Here is an 18688-nt window from a genome sequence, read left to right on the forward strand (position 1 = left end):
CACGCGACATCCGTTCTATGCATTGGAAATTAGCGACCGCTTCAATCCGCATAACACCCATCCAGAATGTGCATAGCCAACCGGCTCAACGTGGACACATCAAGCTCTCGCAAGTCCGCTTCATCCCACAATTCTGAAGTCTGATCGGGGCGGAAGCTGCTAAACCTACAAAAAGCAATAGCATCGCGATTAGCCCAACTTACAGGTATTCCATAAAAGCGCTGCGATTTACACTTTGAGAAACCAGCGAATGCCGGTCCAGTCCTCAGGATAGGCGAGCGTCCGCACCCAGTCCGCATGCACACCGGCCACCTTCGCCTGTACACGCTGACAAACGACCGGGCACTTGTCGTTAACCGCCACCAGGAAGCGTTCGGACTGTTCATCGGTCGTCTCCGCCGAGAGGAAGCGCAGAAACGGAATAACCACCATCGACTGCGGCACACATTCACCGCCCCTTTCGGGTAGGTCTCGTGGCCACGGAGAATTATCGTCCATGAACAGTGTCTTGAGCTTGCTGCTCATGGCGGCGGGATGCGCCGCAGTGTAGTTAATCAACACGAACTCATCACAAATCTCCCTCACTTTCGACAACAAACGGCAGGTATATGTTCTGATTACTTCTGGACAGTCCTTGTAACTCTCATGGAGATCCAGAAACGGGCATGCGGGATGGTCCTGGGCGTTCTTCGCTGTAATCTTCTGCAGGCGAATACCCTTGGCTTTCAGAATATTGGCAGTGCTAGACAGATTGATAAAGAACGGTAAGAACTTCCACATCCCAGTCGGATCATCGCCACGTTCTTCCGGTTCACGGAAAATCACTGTTCGTGTATACCGAGACACAGTGCGGTCCACCATCATAGCAAGCTTGTAGCACACACCATATCTGGGAGTGCTAATGGTGGAGATATCAAAGATTATGTGAGGATTGGCCGACAAGTCACGCAAAAGTAGCTTCCATAGCCCACACACCCTGCAAAGCAGCAGAACAGACGTCAGGCCTGCAGACGTTGGGACTTATTAATCAAAGAATCTCAAACATTTAAAATAGCAAATAAATAGTGCATGAGACCACAAATTTACCAGTTTCTGTGTAAGGTAGGTGGAGAGATACTACTACTTACTGCTTAACTGAGGCCGGTGGTTTACAAATACAGCAATCGCTGCTTTCAAAGAACCATTATTTTGGTAGGGGTAAACTTGTAGGTTTTTATGCGTTCTCGAAAAACGACGTCTAACTTACCCGCTCGTTCGTAGCTGAGTAACGACATCAATATTGTGAAAGGTGCCTGCGAGTATGGGATGCGCAAGGTCCTTCAGACTTCTTTCTTCGACACCATCTGTAAAGCGAATAGTTATTTGGTTGTTGTAGCCCGCTGACGTCCTCGTCATTTTGGACGTTCCTTTTGATAACACTCGCATTCAGCGCTTGATAGATAGTAACCTAGGCTGGCAATACTAGTACTTAAAGCATAGTCTCCGCCACAATTGCCCAAATAGTTTGTACAAGGCAAAAGAATTGTATAGCATAATATGTTACCAATCTACATACCATACGAGGGATACGTTAAGTCTACTGCTACGTTGGTAAAAACGAATCTTCCGAACATTGTGTTTCCGGTTATCATTCCTAAGTTTCCCAAACATAAGTTTTCGTTATGTTTGTAAAATATTGCACTTTAAAATCGGCTTGATTTTACACAATTTTAACACAGTGCTCGCAAGATATGATTGCAGGGTAAAAAAATATCGATATAGTCATTGGAATACATTTACTGGACCGTTGCCGGTACTTATAATTTCATGACGTATTCAAACAGCGAGATCTCCAGAAAAGATTTTTCTGCGGCGCTCTTTGAAGGTTCCATGTTCAGTAAACTCACTAATCTATGCTGCTTATTAAATTACTTAAAATTAATAGTATCGCAAAATAATTAAACTCACCCATGAGAAGCATTTCCTTTCCACAACCACAACCGATACGGTCATCCAGTTTTTGTTTGGGCTGCACCGCAAGACAGTTTCGACAGGCTTCTTTCAGGGCGTCTTCGTTCCAGAACTTTCTGCGTCCGCCGGCGCCTGCGTGCACTTCCGCACAGATGATTGTGACCGTGTCGGTCCCGACTCGCACAAACAAACGACAACCGACGCCGAAGCCGTAGACAGTATATGCTCCATTTGCCTGAAAAATATGCTTGTCCGCGCAGCGGAAAGTAAACGAATCGGGTCCAGCAGAGCGAATCAGTCCACAAGTGGCATCACATTGGTCGCCGTTGGCCAGTGTCAGTCGGCATGTACCAATCACAAATTGAGGCATGCCAATCACGTTCCGCAGTAAAGGCGCCTGCGGAAAATCGATGACATGCTTCCGGTAGACGAACTGGTTGTAAATTTGGGCGCCAAAACCACTTGGCTCCTCATCACGTGTCGGCATTTGTTCTGCCAACTCTGTTATGCAGACAACCCGATAGTCCGTTGTGGTGAGGTCCCCATTAAGGCGTACCACACAGAACACGGGAACAACGTTTTCGATGAATGTGGCGGGACGAAAGATCATCGGGCCGTCAGGAACATCCCGCAGTGCCACCTGCACGGGAAATCCGTAGACATAAGTCCAGTACGTGGCCAGTGAAAGTGATGGTGCGGCCAGACATGATTATTATTATTATTATTATTACTATTATTATTACATCAAGAGCAGACAACCCGATAAACGGGACTTCAACGTCTGGTCAGTACAAAAGTAAACAACATCGGCATATTACGACAGATCAACCATTCGGAGAGCAAACTTGAAAAAACCCACACCATCAACACTGAGTATCTGCATATTAACTTTTTGTATGCGCTCAAAAATGTCCTTTAAACGCATAGCCAACGTGCCTTCTCCGATCTTCTTCTTCGCTGAGGCTTCGATTCTCTTTGGCTTACGAAGATTATACCGCGCTGTGATATCCGTGAAGTCAATCATTTCGACCATGTACTGCGGAGGACGGTACGCTTCGTGGTTGTAGATCTTGTACAACCATACTGCTTCGGACTGCTTCCAACGGTCGTACACCGGCAGGATGCGCAGTTTCTGGTACAGCTCGGGTGTTACCCGCTCCTTGTAATCAGAAATCGCCCGCAGTGCTTTCCGCTGTGCTTTAGCCAGTTTGCCGCGCAAAGCCAAAGATGCCGGTGACCACGTATCCGACCCGTAGTCGAAGTGTGGCTGCACACAAGCATGGTAAAGGCTCCTACGCTGGGGCAGATCCAGTAGCGCGATGTCGTGTTCATGGCGATAGGAAATAGGGTCTGAATCACTGAACGGTGTGTAACTCACTTGATCTCTGTAACTAGAATATAAGGGGCGAAAGTAAACGCGTTCCACCGTTCCCCTGTACTGCTGCCGTCACCCGCCTGGAGTGTGACGTTACGTTCAATACATGTGGTTAAATCTGGCGCGGTACATAAGCGCCATGTTCAGCCACAACGTCAAAGTCCAGCCGGGTGACGGCAGCAGTACAAGGGAACGGTGGAACACGTTTACTTTTGCCCCCTATATACGTAGTCACATGTCTAACCCACTGAAGTATTACCGCAATAAAATGGCGACTGAAAATCATAGGAATCAAATCAAGCGAGAATAAAATCAACTGCTGTGGCAGCGCGATACCTTGCAGGTTGCAAATGATGATTCGCTACCGCGCAAACTACACTGTCGCTGTGCACAAGATTTAGCTTTCAATAAATCCGGCTTGTGGCTAAATCCGCTTGCGCGGCTAAATATGCATGCCATTGGGTGCCTGGTACTTGATCAGTTATTCTGTAAAGCCCGTCATATTTTGTATTTAATATGACGGGCTTTACAGGTTAGAGAACGTTCGAGAAAGCGTCGGAGAAAGTTCTAAGTACCAAGTTCAATACAGCGAATGACAAAAATTCAAACACTGACAAAAATTCCCTTTGGCTTATGGCAAAAATTCTTTATTGTGGTTTGCAACGAGCCCAGAACCTCTTCAAAGGCAGCAGACAAAAGGTGAATATTACCTAGAACAAAATTATGACTCCCTGTCTTCGTTTCACAAATGCTGTTTTGTCCTCTGGCTTAACGGATGGCACAAGAATTACGTGAGCATTTAAATCAGAACGGTGGTGAACAATAATGAAGTTTACATAAAAACTATAATGACCATGTTATCATTTTTGGAATTTTCGTTATGTGCCAACGTGCGTTCGATAAATCAATCCGTTTAGTGAATATGTCCAGAATGCATAAAACATCAAAGTAGAACTCATCGCTGTTTTGATGCACGCGTAATTTTTAAAATCAAAATATTATATCTGTACAGACTGTACTTCCAGCAAAATGCATGGGCTAACATGCCTAACAATAATTAATTTTTCATTCAAACTGTATTATAGTAAATAAAAGCAGAAATACAAGGAGAATAAAATAAATTATGATACTGTAACAGCAGCCGGTTTGACTGCTGTTCTAGTGGGTTGGTTAATCCACCTTACCACGATCTGTCGGCTGTTAGTGTGGGAAAGGCTGGCACGGTCGGCAGTGATGCTGACCGGAAGCTGACTACCGTTTACAGGGTGACAACAATGGGAGATGCATGATCATCCCATACGAGGACATTTGGGTGCTGTGAACATACCCTGCACGATTAGTCTGCGATGAACAGCCGGCTAAATTTATAGCCGTTTGCATTCAGACCGAGCTACGGCTAACCAGGTGTTCATCGCAGCCTAATCGTGCAGGGTATGTTCACAGCACCCAAATGTCCTCGTAGCGATTACGCAACACAACACAAGGTCATCGCAGGTGTTTATTAGCAAATACAACGTAAAAAGAATCAGCGAGCAAAGCAAGCTGAGGAGCAAGAACGTATAAGCGTGGGAGCAAGAAGAGCGGAAGGCGCGTAGCAAGAAATGCATAAGCACAGGGGCAAGAAGCGCGGAAGGCGCGGAGCAAGATTGGGCGCAAGCTGCACCAACTCGGCCTCCAGCAAGACTAATTTCAAGATGTTTCCGACCGTGAGATGCGGTCGGTAAAAGTAGGAAAGTTAGGATTCTGATCTTCATAACACAACAACCAATAAACAGTAGAGAAAAGCCATTAACACTCCTACTGGCGGTACATTCTAATTTCTGTCGCTACAATACATACAGCAAAATCTAAGCCGATAAGTTCCACAGGAAAAAGCCAAAAATGCATCAAACTCCAGCAGCCAGCAAGGGCGGCTGGCAGGGCGACCCATCAACAGAACATGACAACCACCGTCCCAATTCTGGCTGGCGATCGGCAATCTCCCACCCGTCCACATTCCTAATTTATTGTTTCGGGAGCCATTGTCGGCAGCGTTCTTTGTCCCGCAGACTTCCGTCGCGCTTTGCTCCCCTTCTTCTTCTGCCCACTGTATTCCTGCATGCGGCGCAGCAGTGTGCGGGTATGCATCTGGACGGTGGAAGCGGCCTTGGCGGCGCTCAGTTCCGGGTGGTGTGCCACGTAGGCGAGGGCCTCCCGGTCCTGCTCCGCGGTGGTCTTGCGGGGGCGGCCCTTCGGCTTCGGCCCGCCCTTGATTTCTCCCGTTTCCTCGTCGTATTTCTGCAGGATTTTGTACGTCCAGCCGCACGCCCTGCCGAAGGTCTTGTCCACTTTGCTGGTGCTGTTCTCCTGGCGATACAGCCGGAACACCGCTTTCACCAGATCGGGATCCATGGTCTTGCCACGTGCCATTTTTTTTGTAGTGGAGTAATACACGAGATAACAAGTGTAACCCACTGGATTTCTCCGCTCTGATCTACTCCGATGAACGCGCTATCGAAGGCATACAGTCCAGTGCCATATATGGGGTGAGGCGAGATATGTCTTCAGGGCGCCGGAAGTTTTCCGCGGCTAACGATCTTGGGAGGGAATCCGACAGATCGACTGAGCAATAACAATTTTCTGAAAACATTTGTTTTCAAAATAGAGCACGGCATCCATGCAAGAATTCCAGCTGAATCACAATGAAAGAATAAGAGATCCTGACATACCAGCGATTAGAAATCGTTAACTCAAGAAAACAATTGACAAAATTTAATAATTTCTAATGAGGTGCGGTTGCTTGGAGTGCTGCTGTGTTTTTCTTACCTGGACAAAAATGCACGCTGGATGCCATTCCAGCAGCAAAATACGCTAATACGCCATTCGCATCAGCGAGAACATTCTTTCGGGATACTTCTTCGGGTCCAATATATCATAATATGTAGGTTTACGAAGCTCGAAGGTGCGAGTATAATTCCGTCGCCTTTGTCAGTGAAGGTGATATATGAGCACCATTGGAGGCATACGAATACTTAGAAGTAATTGGACTGGATGAAGTTCGATGAACTACGAAATACTTCTTTTCGCGATATTTTCCAGATTTTGTAAATCACCGCAATGTTCACAGATCCTTCTAATTTTGTCAATCAGTATGTATGCCGAATGCCGTACTATGTCTTTGAGCAAGATTAAACATTTAATTGGAAATAAAAACCGATAATTCAGAAGGTTCAAAAAAATAAAAAAAGGAATAAAATTTTACACGTTGCAACGGATGATAATATTATCATTGATAATTTGATATCAGTTTCATGCAATATGCTTACGGTATGTGCCTATGTGGATATCTCAAGTGGAGACAGCCGCTCGCGGGGAGCTGTTTGAAACCAAAACGACTTCCGGTTGCTACTTCGCTTCCAGTCTAGTTGTGAGGGAAGCGGCCCGGTACATGGTACCAAATTCGTGTGCAAATGCACGAAAACTTTCACCTTCGCGCACTCCCAAACACATTTTTGTTTCGGTTTATGGCATTCTGTAGCCAAACCATTTGTATACACTGGCGTGAAAACCGTTTGTGCGCGCAATATCCGGTTCGAGAGCTAAAGGCTGTTAGAAAATTCCAAAAAGTTTAAATATATGCATTCAGGTGTACCAAAAGTTTCATCATGGACTGATCTCCTTCCAATTTTGTACGTAAATGCACATGGCCATGAAGGTTGTTTTTACACCGATCCAGACTTTCATAATTTTTTTAAAATTGTAAAATTGTTTTAAAATTCAGTATAAATTGAAAAGCTGCTAGAACAGTGCATGGATCGATGTAAAAACGTTCTTCGTGATTATGTGTATTTACGTGCAAAATCTGAAAGATCAGTCCATAGAGATACTTTTGGTACACCTGAATGCACTTAAACTTTATGGAATTTGCTAACAGCCATAGCTCCCGAACCGGATGTTGCGCGCACAAATGGCTTTCACGCAAGTGTATGCAAATCATCTGGCTACGGTACAGAATGTCATAAAACAAGAGAAAAAAAGTTTTGAGTGCACGAAAGTGAAGGGTTTCGTGCATGTACAGTGTAGACGACACTGATATCATGTACCGGGCCGGGCCGTACTTCCCTTAACATTTTGTTAAGTCCACGATCAATTATCGTTAATTATTGCTAGAGTACAGTATGAGAAGTCAAGTGTTGGTATATCTGTACAAGAGAACATACGCACCGTTCCTTCGTTTGCAGCACGATACATCGGCCACCATTCGACGAGGTTTATAATTTTGAGGTGGTTGCCGCGTGTTGGTGCGAGTGGAAAATGATGGGTCATACGGTCACGATCATTTGCGCGGATGTACACAGGGGTGCCAATCCCCACCATCAGCGATTTGCCTCATCCAATCTTTTTAACCGCAGTGTACCCGTTGAGACGGAAAGTTCAAGTGGAAATTAACTACTTTGTATTTAAATGTTTCGGAGCATTTCACGAACGCCGGGCTGGCAGTACTTTCCGTACTAGAATTGTGATTCTATGGGTTACGTGTCGTATTATTTTATCATTCAACGATTGTAACGCTTGTTGTAATATTCACGATGTTACTACCAGAAGTACCAGCAGGAACGATTTGTTTGCAGTTTGGCAACGTATGGTCCGTCGTGGGCTTTTCACTCGCGGATTAAACCGCTTGTAAACACTGTGAGACTTATAGGATGGCGTGATACCGCGCATCAACACAATTCGCATCTCTGTAATACTAATACTATCATCTGTTAAAAATACAGAGAGCGCGCGAGATACGAAAAAACGTATTTTCCACAAAATGAGAGTTTATCAAAAAATCAAGGAATACAAAATAACCAATGTAATGGAATAACTGAGAATTTCCCTAGGAAATGTACCAAATCCTACATCACCAGTCATCAGCGGAGGCCGCTCAACCCATCCAACACATATTTTTCTCCTTTCGAATTCTAGCTGCTCCACTCCTCGTTGGCCATGGTGGGCGGGCCCGGTAGGGTGGGCTGCGGTGACTCCCCCACCGCAGGATCACGATGGGCTTTCTTCGGCAACTTCTGCTCCTTTTTCTTCTTGATCTGCTCTTTCAGGCGCCGCTGTAAAGTGCGGGGGGCAATCTGCACCGTGGACGCGACTTCCGCGGTGCTCAGCTGCGGATTCTGTTGCATGAAAGCGATGGTGCCCTGGTCCTGCGCGGCGGTGGTCTTGCGGGGTCGGCCCTTCGGCTTGACGATCTTGGGTTTGCCCGTCTGCTCGTCGTAATTGTGGAGGATTTTGTTGGCCCACACGTGCGATTTGTCGAAGATCTCCGCCACTTTGCGGCAGGTCCCCTCTCGCCGATACAGCCGGAACACGGCTTTCACCAGGTCGGGATCCATCACCTTCCCCCGGACCATTTTTCGCCGAAGGGGGAGGGGGGAGGGGAGGTACGAGATTAACAGGAGAATTCACGTTGTCGAATATCGATCGATGTCGCCAAGTGCGCGTCAAATTTCCTTGCTGCTAGGAGTTCTCGCTGCCTTTCGAATTTTCAATTTCAAATTCTGAAAACAATTATTTTTTAGACTAGACCAGAACTCTTCAGTACGATGTAAACTGTAGAGAAATTAATTTTAAGAAAGGAACGAAAACAGCAAGTGAATGCTACAATGTAGGACAAAATGGTCGCATAGCCCCATACCCAGCATTCTGTACGCAAGCGGTGCAGTGCACTTGTACGAAACGGATATTTTGAACTCAGTCGTACAGTGCACTGCGCTGCATTCGTACTGAATGTGGAGATGTTGGGCATGCGACCATTTTGTCCTAAGCTGTACAGTATGCATGCATGGTAAACACTCGTTCCTTTGAGTCTTCTCCATACCTGGACGAGAATTGTCGCGTCATAATAATTCCAGTAGGATGACTAGGATGTTATGTTGGGTAATACTTCCAGATCAACGCGAAAATTATTTCGGAACAAAAAGATAATAATTATTAACGCCAACGGGATAAAATTGTACGAGTGAGTTTCCTTCGAATGCACATTCTATTTGAACTGACTCGAACCCGTCGAACTTATGGGCTTCTTAAAACTATAAGCAAAGGACCGTCAGGAAGAGTTCCAAATATTGATTAGACTGAAAAAAGTGGCTCAGTTTTCCAGAACTTCGGACATGATTGGATCAATCATCAAATTATTAATTTATAAAAAAACAGTCATTTCATTGGGATATTTTCTCAACTTTCACTGGAGTTGAGCGATTTGAGTATTTTACTGGCGTGACTGTCACAACCGCGCGAGTGGCAGTCACATTTCCGGTTCATTTTTTAGCCATTCTCGCGTAATTCTCATTTCTCACACAGTTCTGCGTTTATAAGATCTACTGTACATACAATTTACTGTTTCGATAATTTAATTTTCCAAACCAGGTTTTCGTCGTGAAACTGACTGACATCATTTTGATCTATAAAATCTAAGGTATCGAAAAGACATTTAAAATTTGTGGGAGTATGTAGCGCTGATGGAATTAATAGCGAGTCAGCAAAAAATACACGGTTTCGAGTCCCGTCATCGGCGAGGTTTTTATTTCATCAGTATTTTCAGTAAATTCAGAAATTCATAATTCAATTGAAGTTGCATTAAATTGTATAATCAGCAGTGTTCTCCTATCGCGGGCGTCTGATCTTTTAGGAGCAGAACATAAGAATAATATATTTATTGAATTACATCGCGTAGTACATGCACAAGTAACAAGAACAACAATCCTTGGCATCATTGCCGTTCAGCTAATTTAAAGGCAAAAAATGTCTTATTTTTGATAATGAAGTAAAAAAATTATTTGAGTAATAAATTTACGCAGTTTCATATGACAACACATACACAGTGCGAGTAATATTTAGAAAATACCTTGTGTGGCCATATGCGATGGGCCTTGAGATTCACCGCACCACTTAATATGCCGTTATGTATGCGCTACGGCTAATGAAATTATTGGCTTAGGGACCATCCATAAATTACGTACGCAGTAAACCACGATTTTTTACCCCCCCACCTCCCCCTTCGTAGCGGTCCGTCACGTTTGCGTGACCCCTCCTTCCTGGTTCGTTCAGTCGCAATACATGGAGCGGACCACCCCCTCCCCCCTGGGTTCGCCGAGGCCGTCACAGCTTGTCACATCTTCTGGACCCCTCCCTCCCTGGTTCGCTGCGTACGTAATTTATGGATTGCCCCTTAGTGTACTACGAGTAGTTCTTGTACACTTACCGTAAGTGCTATTAAGGGATTTGGCCCGGTACATAGCACCAAATTTGTGTACATCCACGGGCACTTTCGCTGTCGCGCACTCCCAAACACTTTTTTGCATTGCTTTATGGTATTTTGTAGCAAAAAAGAATTGTATACGTAGTTGTGAAATCCGTTTGCGCGCGCAACATCCGGTTGCGGAGTTATGAGGGTAACAAAATTCCAAAAAGTTTAAATGCAACCTGGTGTACCAAAAGTCTCATTATGGACCGATCCCTTTCAAATTTTGCACGTAAATGCACATAATCATGAAGATTGTTTTGGTACGGATCCAGACTTCTGCAATTTTTTTCAAATTTTAAAATGAATTTTAAATATTTTAAAATTCATTTTAAAATTCGAAAAAACCCTAGAAGTCTGGTTCCGTACCAAAACAATCTTCATGGTTATGCATTATAATGAGACTTTTACACCGGGTTGCATTAAACTTTGAATTTTGTTACTGTCATAACTCCGCAACCGATGTTGCGCAAAAGGATTTACAACTATAATTCTTTGGCTTCAAAATACCATAAAGCAATGGAAAAAAGTGTTTGAGGGTGCGCGACAACGAAAGTTCCCCTCAATGTACACGAATTTAGTGCTATGTACCGGGCCAAATCCCTTAAGTGCTATTAACTACTGTATATAATTTTATCAAATTGAAAAGGCGCTGCTAAGTATATTTCTGCTACATGCACGAATGCACATTCTATTTGAACTGACTCGAACCCGTCGAACTTATGGGCTTATGGGCTCCTTGTCTTGCACTTTTCTGACCCAAAACACCAGATCACCATCGCCATGAGGCCCATGACTGCAACGTTTTGGCCATTATGGTGAAAAAATAAAAAAAAATCGTATAACAAAATAATAATAAATAAATACAATACAGTAAAAGGGTCAGTTTAGTAAGGTAAAAGTTCTGCATAATACGCAGTTTTATTTATTATTTTAATAAGCAACATCATCCAATTAATCCCGAAATGGAGATCACTATTGAATAATTTTGAACTGAATCGTCAATGAGTTACTATTTGACTGCTCCAGCTGCCCGGATTTCCGTCCTATCGTTTCTGATACTGTCGTCATTGTTGGTAGCGTTTCGGTCACCGCCGTCTTTCGTCCCGTCTTCTTCTCTTCCTTTCTCTTCTTCCCACTGAACTCCTTCATTCGGCGCAGGAGCGTGCGGGTGGGGATCTGTACCGTGGAGGACGCTTGGGCGGCGCTCAGCTCGGGATTCTCAGCCAGGAAGGCCAGGGCCTCTTTGTCCTGCTCCTCGGTGGTCCTGCGGGGGCGGCCCCGCTTCTTCGCCGCTTCTTTGGGCAGCCCCGTCTGCTCGTCGTATTTGTGGAGGATCTGAGTCGCCCAGACATGCGATTTATCGAAGATCTCCCCCACTTTCCGGACACTCTTCTCACGCCGATACAGCCGGAACACGGCTTTGACGAGATCGGGATCCAGGGGCTTCCCCCGCGCCATTCGCTGCTGTTCAAAAAATGGACAACCGAAGCTGAGGAGTCCACGGGACTCCCTGGTCGTCTCCGTCGGATGCGCGCAGTGTTGGCAGCAAATGTTATTAACTGCACACTGCACTGCTAGACAGCCTCATCGCAAAGATAAAACACAAAATTATTCCAGCACGCAGATATAATTATTCCCATTAATGATTTAATCCAGTACCAATCACTTCGACTGGAAGCCTGTCAAGAAATTACGGGACAGAAAGAAAGCCAGCACTTTAAGAGAAGGTAGGGATTAAAGTGCAAAAAAAATCTACAATGTTACGGCACCTAGTACAATCAGTTGGTATTAAACCTCAACACAACAAGTCAACAGAATTAAAAATTGGAAGTACTGTCACTACGTACGAGTGCTTTTCTGAACATCGCGAATTTTCCAGACAGCACAGCGTGTACAGAGATATGCCAGTGCACCACATCATGATTGCGCAATAAAATTCGTGACGGTGAAGATTTGACGCTGGCCCATAGACACATATGCTATAACTTAAATTTTCAAAAATTCATAACTTTGTTCATTTTCGCGTTAATTTTTTGCGAGTATGCTTTAAAAATATAGAATAATATCTACTATTAGGCAAAACGATTTTTTTTCTGTTTCCGTCTTAAGGTTTGGCACTGAGAGCATACGTGGTTAACATAGCCGCCTACGAGATATCTTGAAATCAAATTAAATGACTTCTCCATAGACAGCCATGCTAATTACATAGGCACACAGTGCGCAACCCTAAAAGAAAATCGAAAAAACATTTGTTATGCCTACTATTATTCTGTATTTTTAAAGCATATTCAAAAAAAACTAACGCGAAAATGAACAAAGTTATGAATTTTTGAAAATTTAAGTTATAGCATATGTGTCTATGGGCCAGCGTCAAATCTTCACCGTCACGAATTTTATTGCGCAATCATGATGTGGTGCACTGGCATATCTCTGTACACGCACAGCTCGGAGCATCATCGGGCTCGGTAACTATGAGTCGTGTGGCAGCCGCTTGCGGGGCGCACTTCTAGCGCTCCTTTGACTTCCGCTTCGTTTACGCACAAAGATTTATCCATTACTTAATTTTAATCGACATCGAATATCAGCCATTGACAGCCAGTACAGAGTGCACATTTGTGTTGTAATACATAGTACATTGATAGGAAATCAACAACAGCACACTTTTAAAAGACTATAACAAGAAAATTTCCTTTTAATTTCTCCGAATCCTGTATTGTGCCCATCACGCACATAGCGTTCCCTCTTTAAATTTGTATGTAATTTTTACATAATACAGTATGTACGCCTGCGCGGTTTACCCTAAATAAAAATTCCAAATTTTGGAGATTGAAAAAACATTCATAATCATTATGGTCTTTCCTAAGTTTAGGGCGTGCGTTAAAAGATTTACCTGCAACATATGTATGACAATGTACACCTTTTACGTAACATGGTGCAAAAATAATAATTATTCTATTATTACTACATGAAAGATTATTATACCGTGCTTTTGCTCTTATACTTGAGTAACTCATATAAAACTTAGAGGTTCACTATTTGATAACACTAAAATAAGTGTTGTTACTCTTTAAATTGCTTTTCCGGTTGCAAAATTATTTCGGTACTTCGTCTGCATGATAAAAGCGCCGGCAGAATTTCCTGCCGACCGAATTTTTGTGTGGTCAAAACGCCGGGTAAATTTCTAGCCGGCAGAATTTCCGGTGGTCAAAACGCCGGCAGAATTTTTTCAACGTTTGGAACTTCAAGCGGACATACTGAAAAATGTCACCTGCCTCGAGGTATACTTGCCATGCGGTGTAAAACAAAGATTGGGCACTCTACACTTATAATTACATATCTTCGTCGGCACGATTTTAGGGTTGCTTTGACAGCGTGCATGAAATCTCGCGAAAGAGAATGCAGAACACGCGCACAAGAAACAAACAAGGAGTTACATGCAAAACATGGTAGAAAAACAACCTAAAGCGATCCATGCGAAAGCAAAGAGTTAACACCGGAAAGGGTAAAGGGTTAATACCGGAAATTCGGCCGTCGTTTTGACCACACAACAAGTATTCGGTCGGCAGAAAATTCTGCCGGCGTTTTGACATTGGCCTTTTGACGGCGCATACTTGAAGTTGAAAATTGTGAAAAATTTTGCCGACGTGTTTTGACCACAAGAAATTCGGCCGGCGTTTAACCACGCAAAAATTTTGCCAGCAAGAAATTCTACCGGCGTTTTGACATTGGCCGCTAAATATTGTATTGTACGTACAGACACAGAATAGTACTCTGTACAGGCATGAGTACGACAACAGTAATAAATAGTTATAATATTATACGTTCACCTGCCAGCGGCTCATTGGGCTACGTTTCTACACCCTGAATCGCAGCTATTCAGTTGCATGGCGTCAGTATCAACTTTCCGGCGGCTTTGTTCAACGGAAGCTGTCCGTTCCACCTTCTTTTTCGGCAACGTGTAGAACGCCTTATATTGGTCAAAGAGAACGGTATCTGGCCGTGGGATGAGCAACACACGAATTCTCGCTATAGATCGCTCAACATCTATTCCCGACTCCTTCCGTCCTCCTAGACAGCAGAGGATGAAGCTTCTGTGCAGGAAAAGCTGCAGTCATCAGATGAAGCCGGTTCGACAATGGTTACGTTTTTCCACATGTAAGGCTTACGGATCCGGTGCCTAATAGCGTCTAACATTGGCCGTTCATATTATCGTAAACTAGCAAAATTTAGAAAGGTATCAAAAAACGTAGAGCTCTAATAAACTAAAGCAAAACAACGTAGAGCTCCGATTTCTTGGCTACTAGAAAAATGTCCGTCGGTGTAAAATATTTACCGGTTTTTCCAGATTATTGTTACGGTAAAAAAGTTTTTTTACTATGTAATGTAGATATGACCGGAGCAGTCCTAATTGACATCTTTACGACTATCGTCGGCGGGTTTCGATGCAGCCACTGGGAGTGACTTTGGAAAAGGTCCGCAAATGGTCACCGGGGTTCCGGGATTGCGTGTTAAAACTGCTGTGAACTGGAGTTTCACTGCAGGAATTTAGCGGAAAGAACCAGCGGTCACTGTTTGGACTTGCGAATGACGGTCGTGTTCGCGTTTATTAATTTAGGTTTCTAGAGGAGCAGTAGAGCTCTAACCCATTAGGAATTGTTATTACAGAGTGCAGCGTCTCGAGCATTGCTATGGCATACACTACACTATAATGATCGTACAGTATTTGATTTCGGCTGTCTGAGGATTCCTTGTTTTCGCACAAGGAGCTCCGCAGTTTTATTTAGCTAATTTTCTTCAACTGCCGCGTTTATCATGTGTTCTGCCTTTCGGAATTACGCAAAGATTATAAAACCGTTATACAAAATTAAGCAAATATTTCCGTGTTTACTCTTGTAACTTCACTGTTTAGCGATCTTTACAGCCCTTAATACTTCACCGTAGGAGTACGAGTACACTATGGAGTTAATACTGCAGCGTACATCAATAAACAATTTTATGAACAGATTCATGTAATAATTGACTTTTGTGTACATGATTAGTGAACATGCCTACTATTAAGATCGTGTAAAAAGCATGTCTCTAGCAACTGTCATCTTGTATTTGCTTTTGTGTTTGACATAGTTTTGAGTATCGGAAGACGATGTAGTGGCGTAACATCGATAGCAAATTGCTGACTGTCCGCTGAGATAAAATCTGGGAGATTTCCATGGCACCTGGAGTCGTCTGGCGAATCCTCCGCCGCAGTAGCTACAGCGAAAACATTCCTTGTGGAAGGCCGAACCCAAAGCCACGGTTGACCACTGAAAAATATATTACAAAATAAACACGTGAAGAAATACACTAGCGCTGATGTGGTCCGCTGCACTGAGCCGAAGTCCTTAAATTATAGATTAGTACATCCATACCTCCTCTAAACCGATATATTCCATGCAAGCTGGACACTGTCCTCGAGTTTGCCGGGTGAAACATTCTTCGTGGAAGCTCTTGCCTTTTTTCACCGTTTTAATCCCGTTAACATCTGCAAAGCAAACTGTTTACTAATAAATGCTTACGCAAGCGGCACTTCACTGTACTAAATACAGTAATTACTGTGTCGTCCAGGTGCATACATCTGTGCAGTCTGAATAGTTCGAGCCACGGTAAAATCCTGGTCCGGATTCGCTGCATGCAGACCCAACACTTGGGCGGCGTTTGACGCGTAAAGCACTTCCTACACCAGAGTATGTTATCGTCTATACGAAATTCATTGGCATCAATGGCAGCTCGACAATGACGGCAGGCGAAGCAGTTCACGTGGAAGTAGTATTCTTTTTCACTTTTTTTCTGCAAAGCAAAGAGTAACGCTGTGGATAACGTTTCTAAATAAGCGGAGGGGAAGCCAAAGCTGTTTCTTGTAATTAAATAATTATGGCACTGATTGAAACTGACAGGGTATGATTGTTCGATCCGTTTTAAGAAACCGTCTTATAATATTTCAATTGAATCGTTGTAGAGCCCACTGGAAATTTATCCTCCGTGTAATGAACCATACAGAACTTTGAAATTTGAACCATAGTCACGTAGACATCTCGAATTGGCACACAATATTAAACAATGCTGTTCTAGCGTACCGTTTAATTGTACGCTACAACAAAATAGATGTGCTAATTTCCAACATTACTTTTAAAAATTTGCTTACCATTTGGTGCGCCCAAGCTAACATATCACGAGGCGGCATGGTCATGTTCATTGTTCCCTCCGTAACAATCCTTACGGGCTGCAAATAACAATTATGCACCATGTATAAAGATTCTTCAGCGATATATTTCGAAATGCACAATAAACGCCCAGTGAATACACCGTTCATACCTGCTCCTTTTCGATGCGTTCTCCGCATCCAATACACTGTTTCTCAAATCCATACGGACCATTCGCCACACGGCTGCTGTTGCTATTCCCCATGAACGTGCCCTCCAAAAGGCATTCGATGCAGTTCAGTCAGTAGTGTGCTCACACTTTCCCAGTTATAAGGTTGGTGTTGCGCTAAACGGCAGGAGTAAGACTGAGGAATTTTAATGTGCATTCTTACTGAATAGCGGTTTATGTACCTGCCATTTTGCAGTCTCCTTCTGGAAATATTGCCATTGGTCCACGTTGAACATCTGCATCCAGATATACCATAAAGTGGGCTGCAGCAATGCAAATCACGAGTCCTCATGATATCATCATGAGAAGTCTGCAGTGTATGGGTTTTTGAACTAACAGGTCGTATATGGTTATTGGTTACCACTGCCCGATAAACAAGACAATAGTTAGACAGTACTTGCCACATACGACAGCCATTGGTTATCGAGAGTTATTCTCCGGTTGCGCTGATAATGGCAGGTAGAGCTGTTATCGATAATAATAGAACTGGTTTATTGTTGGCTACGGTTTCTTTGATATATTGTGTGAAAATGCTCGTCAGCCACGCGTATCCAATTCTGTACGATTTATAATTACATGCACAGTAAAGGGGTATAGGTATGACATTTCCGGCACATTCGAAAACATGATTTTATGCATACCGGTATGTCGGTAAATATGGCTACCATTTACGGATAATAAGTGGATTTGTACATGCACGGCTTCTCAAAATGCACAACGAACACTTCCATGGTGATCCTTTACAGTACATCTCCGAGATTCCAAGATTTGTAAAAATAAATTTTTAAAGCGCACATCGTCCTTTTCGAATGCAACAGCCGATACTTCGATTGCAGTAATCAGTACAACCGCGTTTATCGATTCCAAAGTGAAAATTTCAGATTCCAATAGCTCCGAAGTTGAATACGTAGTTAAAGGAAGCTAAAGCCGTTGCACTAAAGTCTAATTATCACACGTTTTTGATTTAACAACTCTTTACGAGGACCAGCTGCTAAAAGCCTAAAACTACTCGCTTTTTTGGATTCTGGATATGTAAAGCAAAAAATAATAGGTGTAAGCCGATTGGCTGACGTGTTTTTACTGCAGTTTCTAATTTTCTGCCCTCCTTTTGCTTCAGGTTTGCTTTTTACTATGTATTAAAGAAGAGTAAAATTAACGCAAAAATAAGTACATGTTATAATAACTATTCAATGTAATGATATATTAACGGTTCTGCAGGACGCGCCCTCCAGCAGGGTTCGACTTTAGCAAGCTGTACGCGGAAAGCGAGTTTTGTATTGCTTAGGTAGATCGTTTAATGTAGCGGAAGTTGCTGGGCAACGCAGTAACAATACATCTTATGCGTCCCGGTGATCCAGAGTCTTGTGGGTGCTTAATTTGGCGTGCGTTTACGATGGTCACCGACCGATCATGTGCACTAACACAAAAAAATTCCTTTTTAATTTTAATCATCACCTTTTTTTTACCTTTAATCTTTGGTTTAATGATTACCTTTGATATACCAAAAGTGTTTGGCTGTTAATTCATAAGAAATGTTTGAATATGAGAGAACGGAGTTACGGAGAACGTGAAGTCATCGAGCCAGTACATCGAACCGCCCAGCGAATGGTAAGGAAATAATACTTTCGACCTGACTTGTTCCTAGATCTTGATAAGTGATTCCTGGTATCTGCAGAACT

General features: G+C 43.4%; 4 protein-coding genes across 5 annotated transcripts; all 4 read right to left on the reverse strand.

Annotated features, from left to right (window-relative positions):
* Nucleotides 1–4816: 4816 nt before the first annotated feature.
* On the reverse strand, nucleotides 4817–6560 carry LOC129591475 (uncharacterized). Of its 2 annotated transcripts, none has more exons than XM_055487142.1 (2): nucleotides 6131–6560; nucleotides 4817–5944 (listed from the first exon to the last, which is right to left on the reverse strand). In XM_055487142.1, exon 2 carries the CDS (start codon nucleotides 5732–5734, stop codon nucleotides 5324–5326), a length of 411 nt encoding a protein of 136 aa, XP_055343117.1. In that variant the 5' UTR covers nucleotides 5735–5944; nucleotides 6131–6560; the 3' UTR covers nucleotides 4817–5323. The 2 variants fall into 2 exon arrangements, with proteins under 2 accessions (XP_055343117.1, XP_055343118.1); XM_055487143.1 differs by having other exon boundaries at nucleotides 4817–5996.
* Nucleotides 6561–8041: 1481 nt separating this feature from the next.
* On the reverse strand, nucleotides 8042–9527 carry LOC129591496 (uncharacterized). Its single transcript, XM_055487168.1, has 2 exons — nucleotides 9180–9527; nucleotides 8042–8859 (listed from the first exon to the last, which is right to left on the reverse strand). Exon 2 carries the CDS (start codon nucleotides 8710–8712, stop codon nucleotides 8272–8274), a length of 441 nt encoding a protein of 146 aa, XP_055343143.1. The 5' UTR covers nucleotides 8713–8859; nucleotides 9180–9527; the 3' UTR covers nucleotides 8042–8271.
* A 1614-nt stretch (nucleotides 9528–11141) lies between these two features.
* On the reverse strand, nucleotides 11142–12622 carry LOC129591479 (uncharacterized). The gene has a single exon (XM_055487148.1). The coding sequence runs from the start codon at nucleotides 12060–12062 to the stop codon at nucleotides 11577–11579; it is 486 nt and encodes a 161-aa protein (XP_055343123.1). The 5' UTR covers nucleotides 12063–12622; the 3' UTR covers nucleotides 11142–11576.
* A 2879-nt stretch (nucleotides 12623–15501) lies between these two features.
* On the reverse strand, nucleotides 15502–17293 carry LOC129591473 (muscle LIM protein Mlp84B-like). Its single transcript, XM_055487139.1, has 6 exons — nucleotides 17192–17293; nucleotides 16953–17126; nucleotides 16783–16860; nucleotides 16214–16427; nucleotides 16010–16122; nucleotides 15502–15904 (listed from the first exon to the last, which is right to left on the reverse strand). The coding sequence occupies exons 2-6, from the start codon at nucleotides 17043–17045 to the stop codon at nucleotides 15659–15661; spliced, it is 744 nt and encodes a 247-aa protein (XP_055343114.1). The 5' UTR covers nucleotides 17046–17126; nucleotides 17192–17293; the 3' UTR covers nucleotides 15502–15658.
* Nucleotides 17294–18688: the final 1395 nt, after the last annotated feature.

The sequence above is a fragment of the Paramacrobiotus metropolitanus genome, unplaced genomic scaffold (genome assembly GCF_019649055.1).
Source record: "Paramacrobiotus metropolitanus isolate TYO unplaced genomic scaffold, Prichtersi_v1.0 Parri_scaffold0000046, whole genome shotgun sequence".
Classification (NCBI taxonomy): Eukaryota; Metazoa; Tardigrada; class Eutardigrada; order Parachela; family Macrobiotidae; genus Paramacrobiotus; species Paramacrobiotus metropolitanus.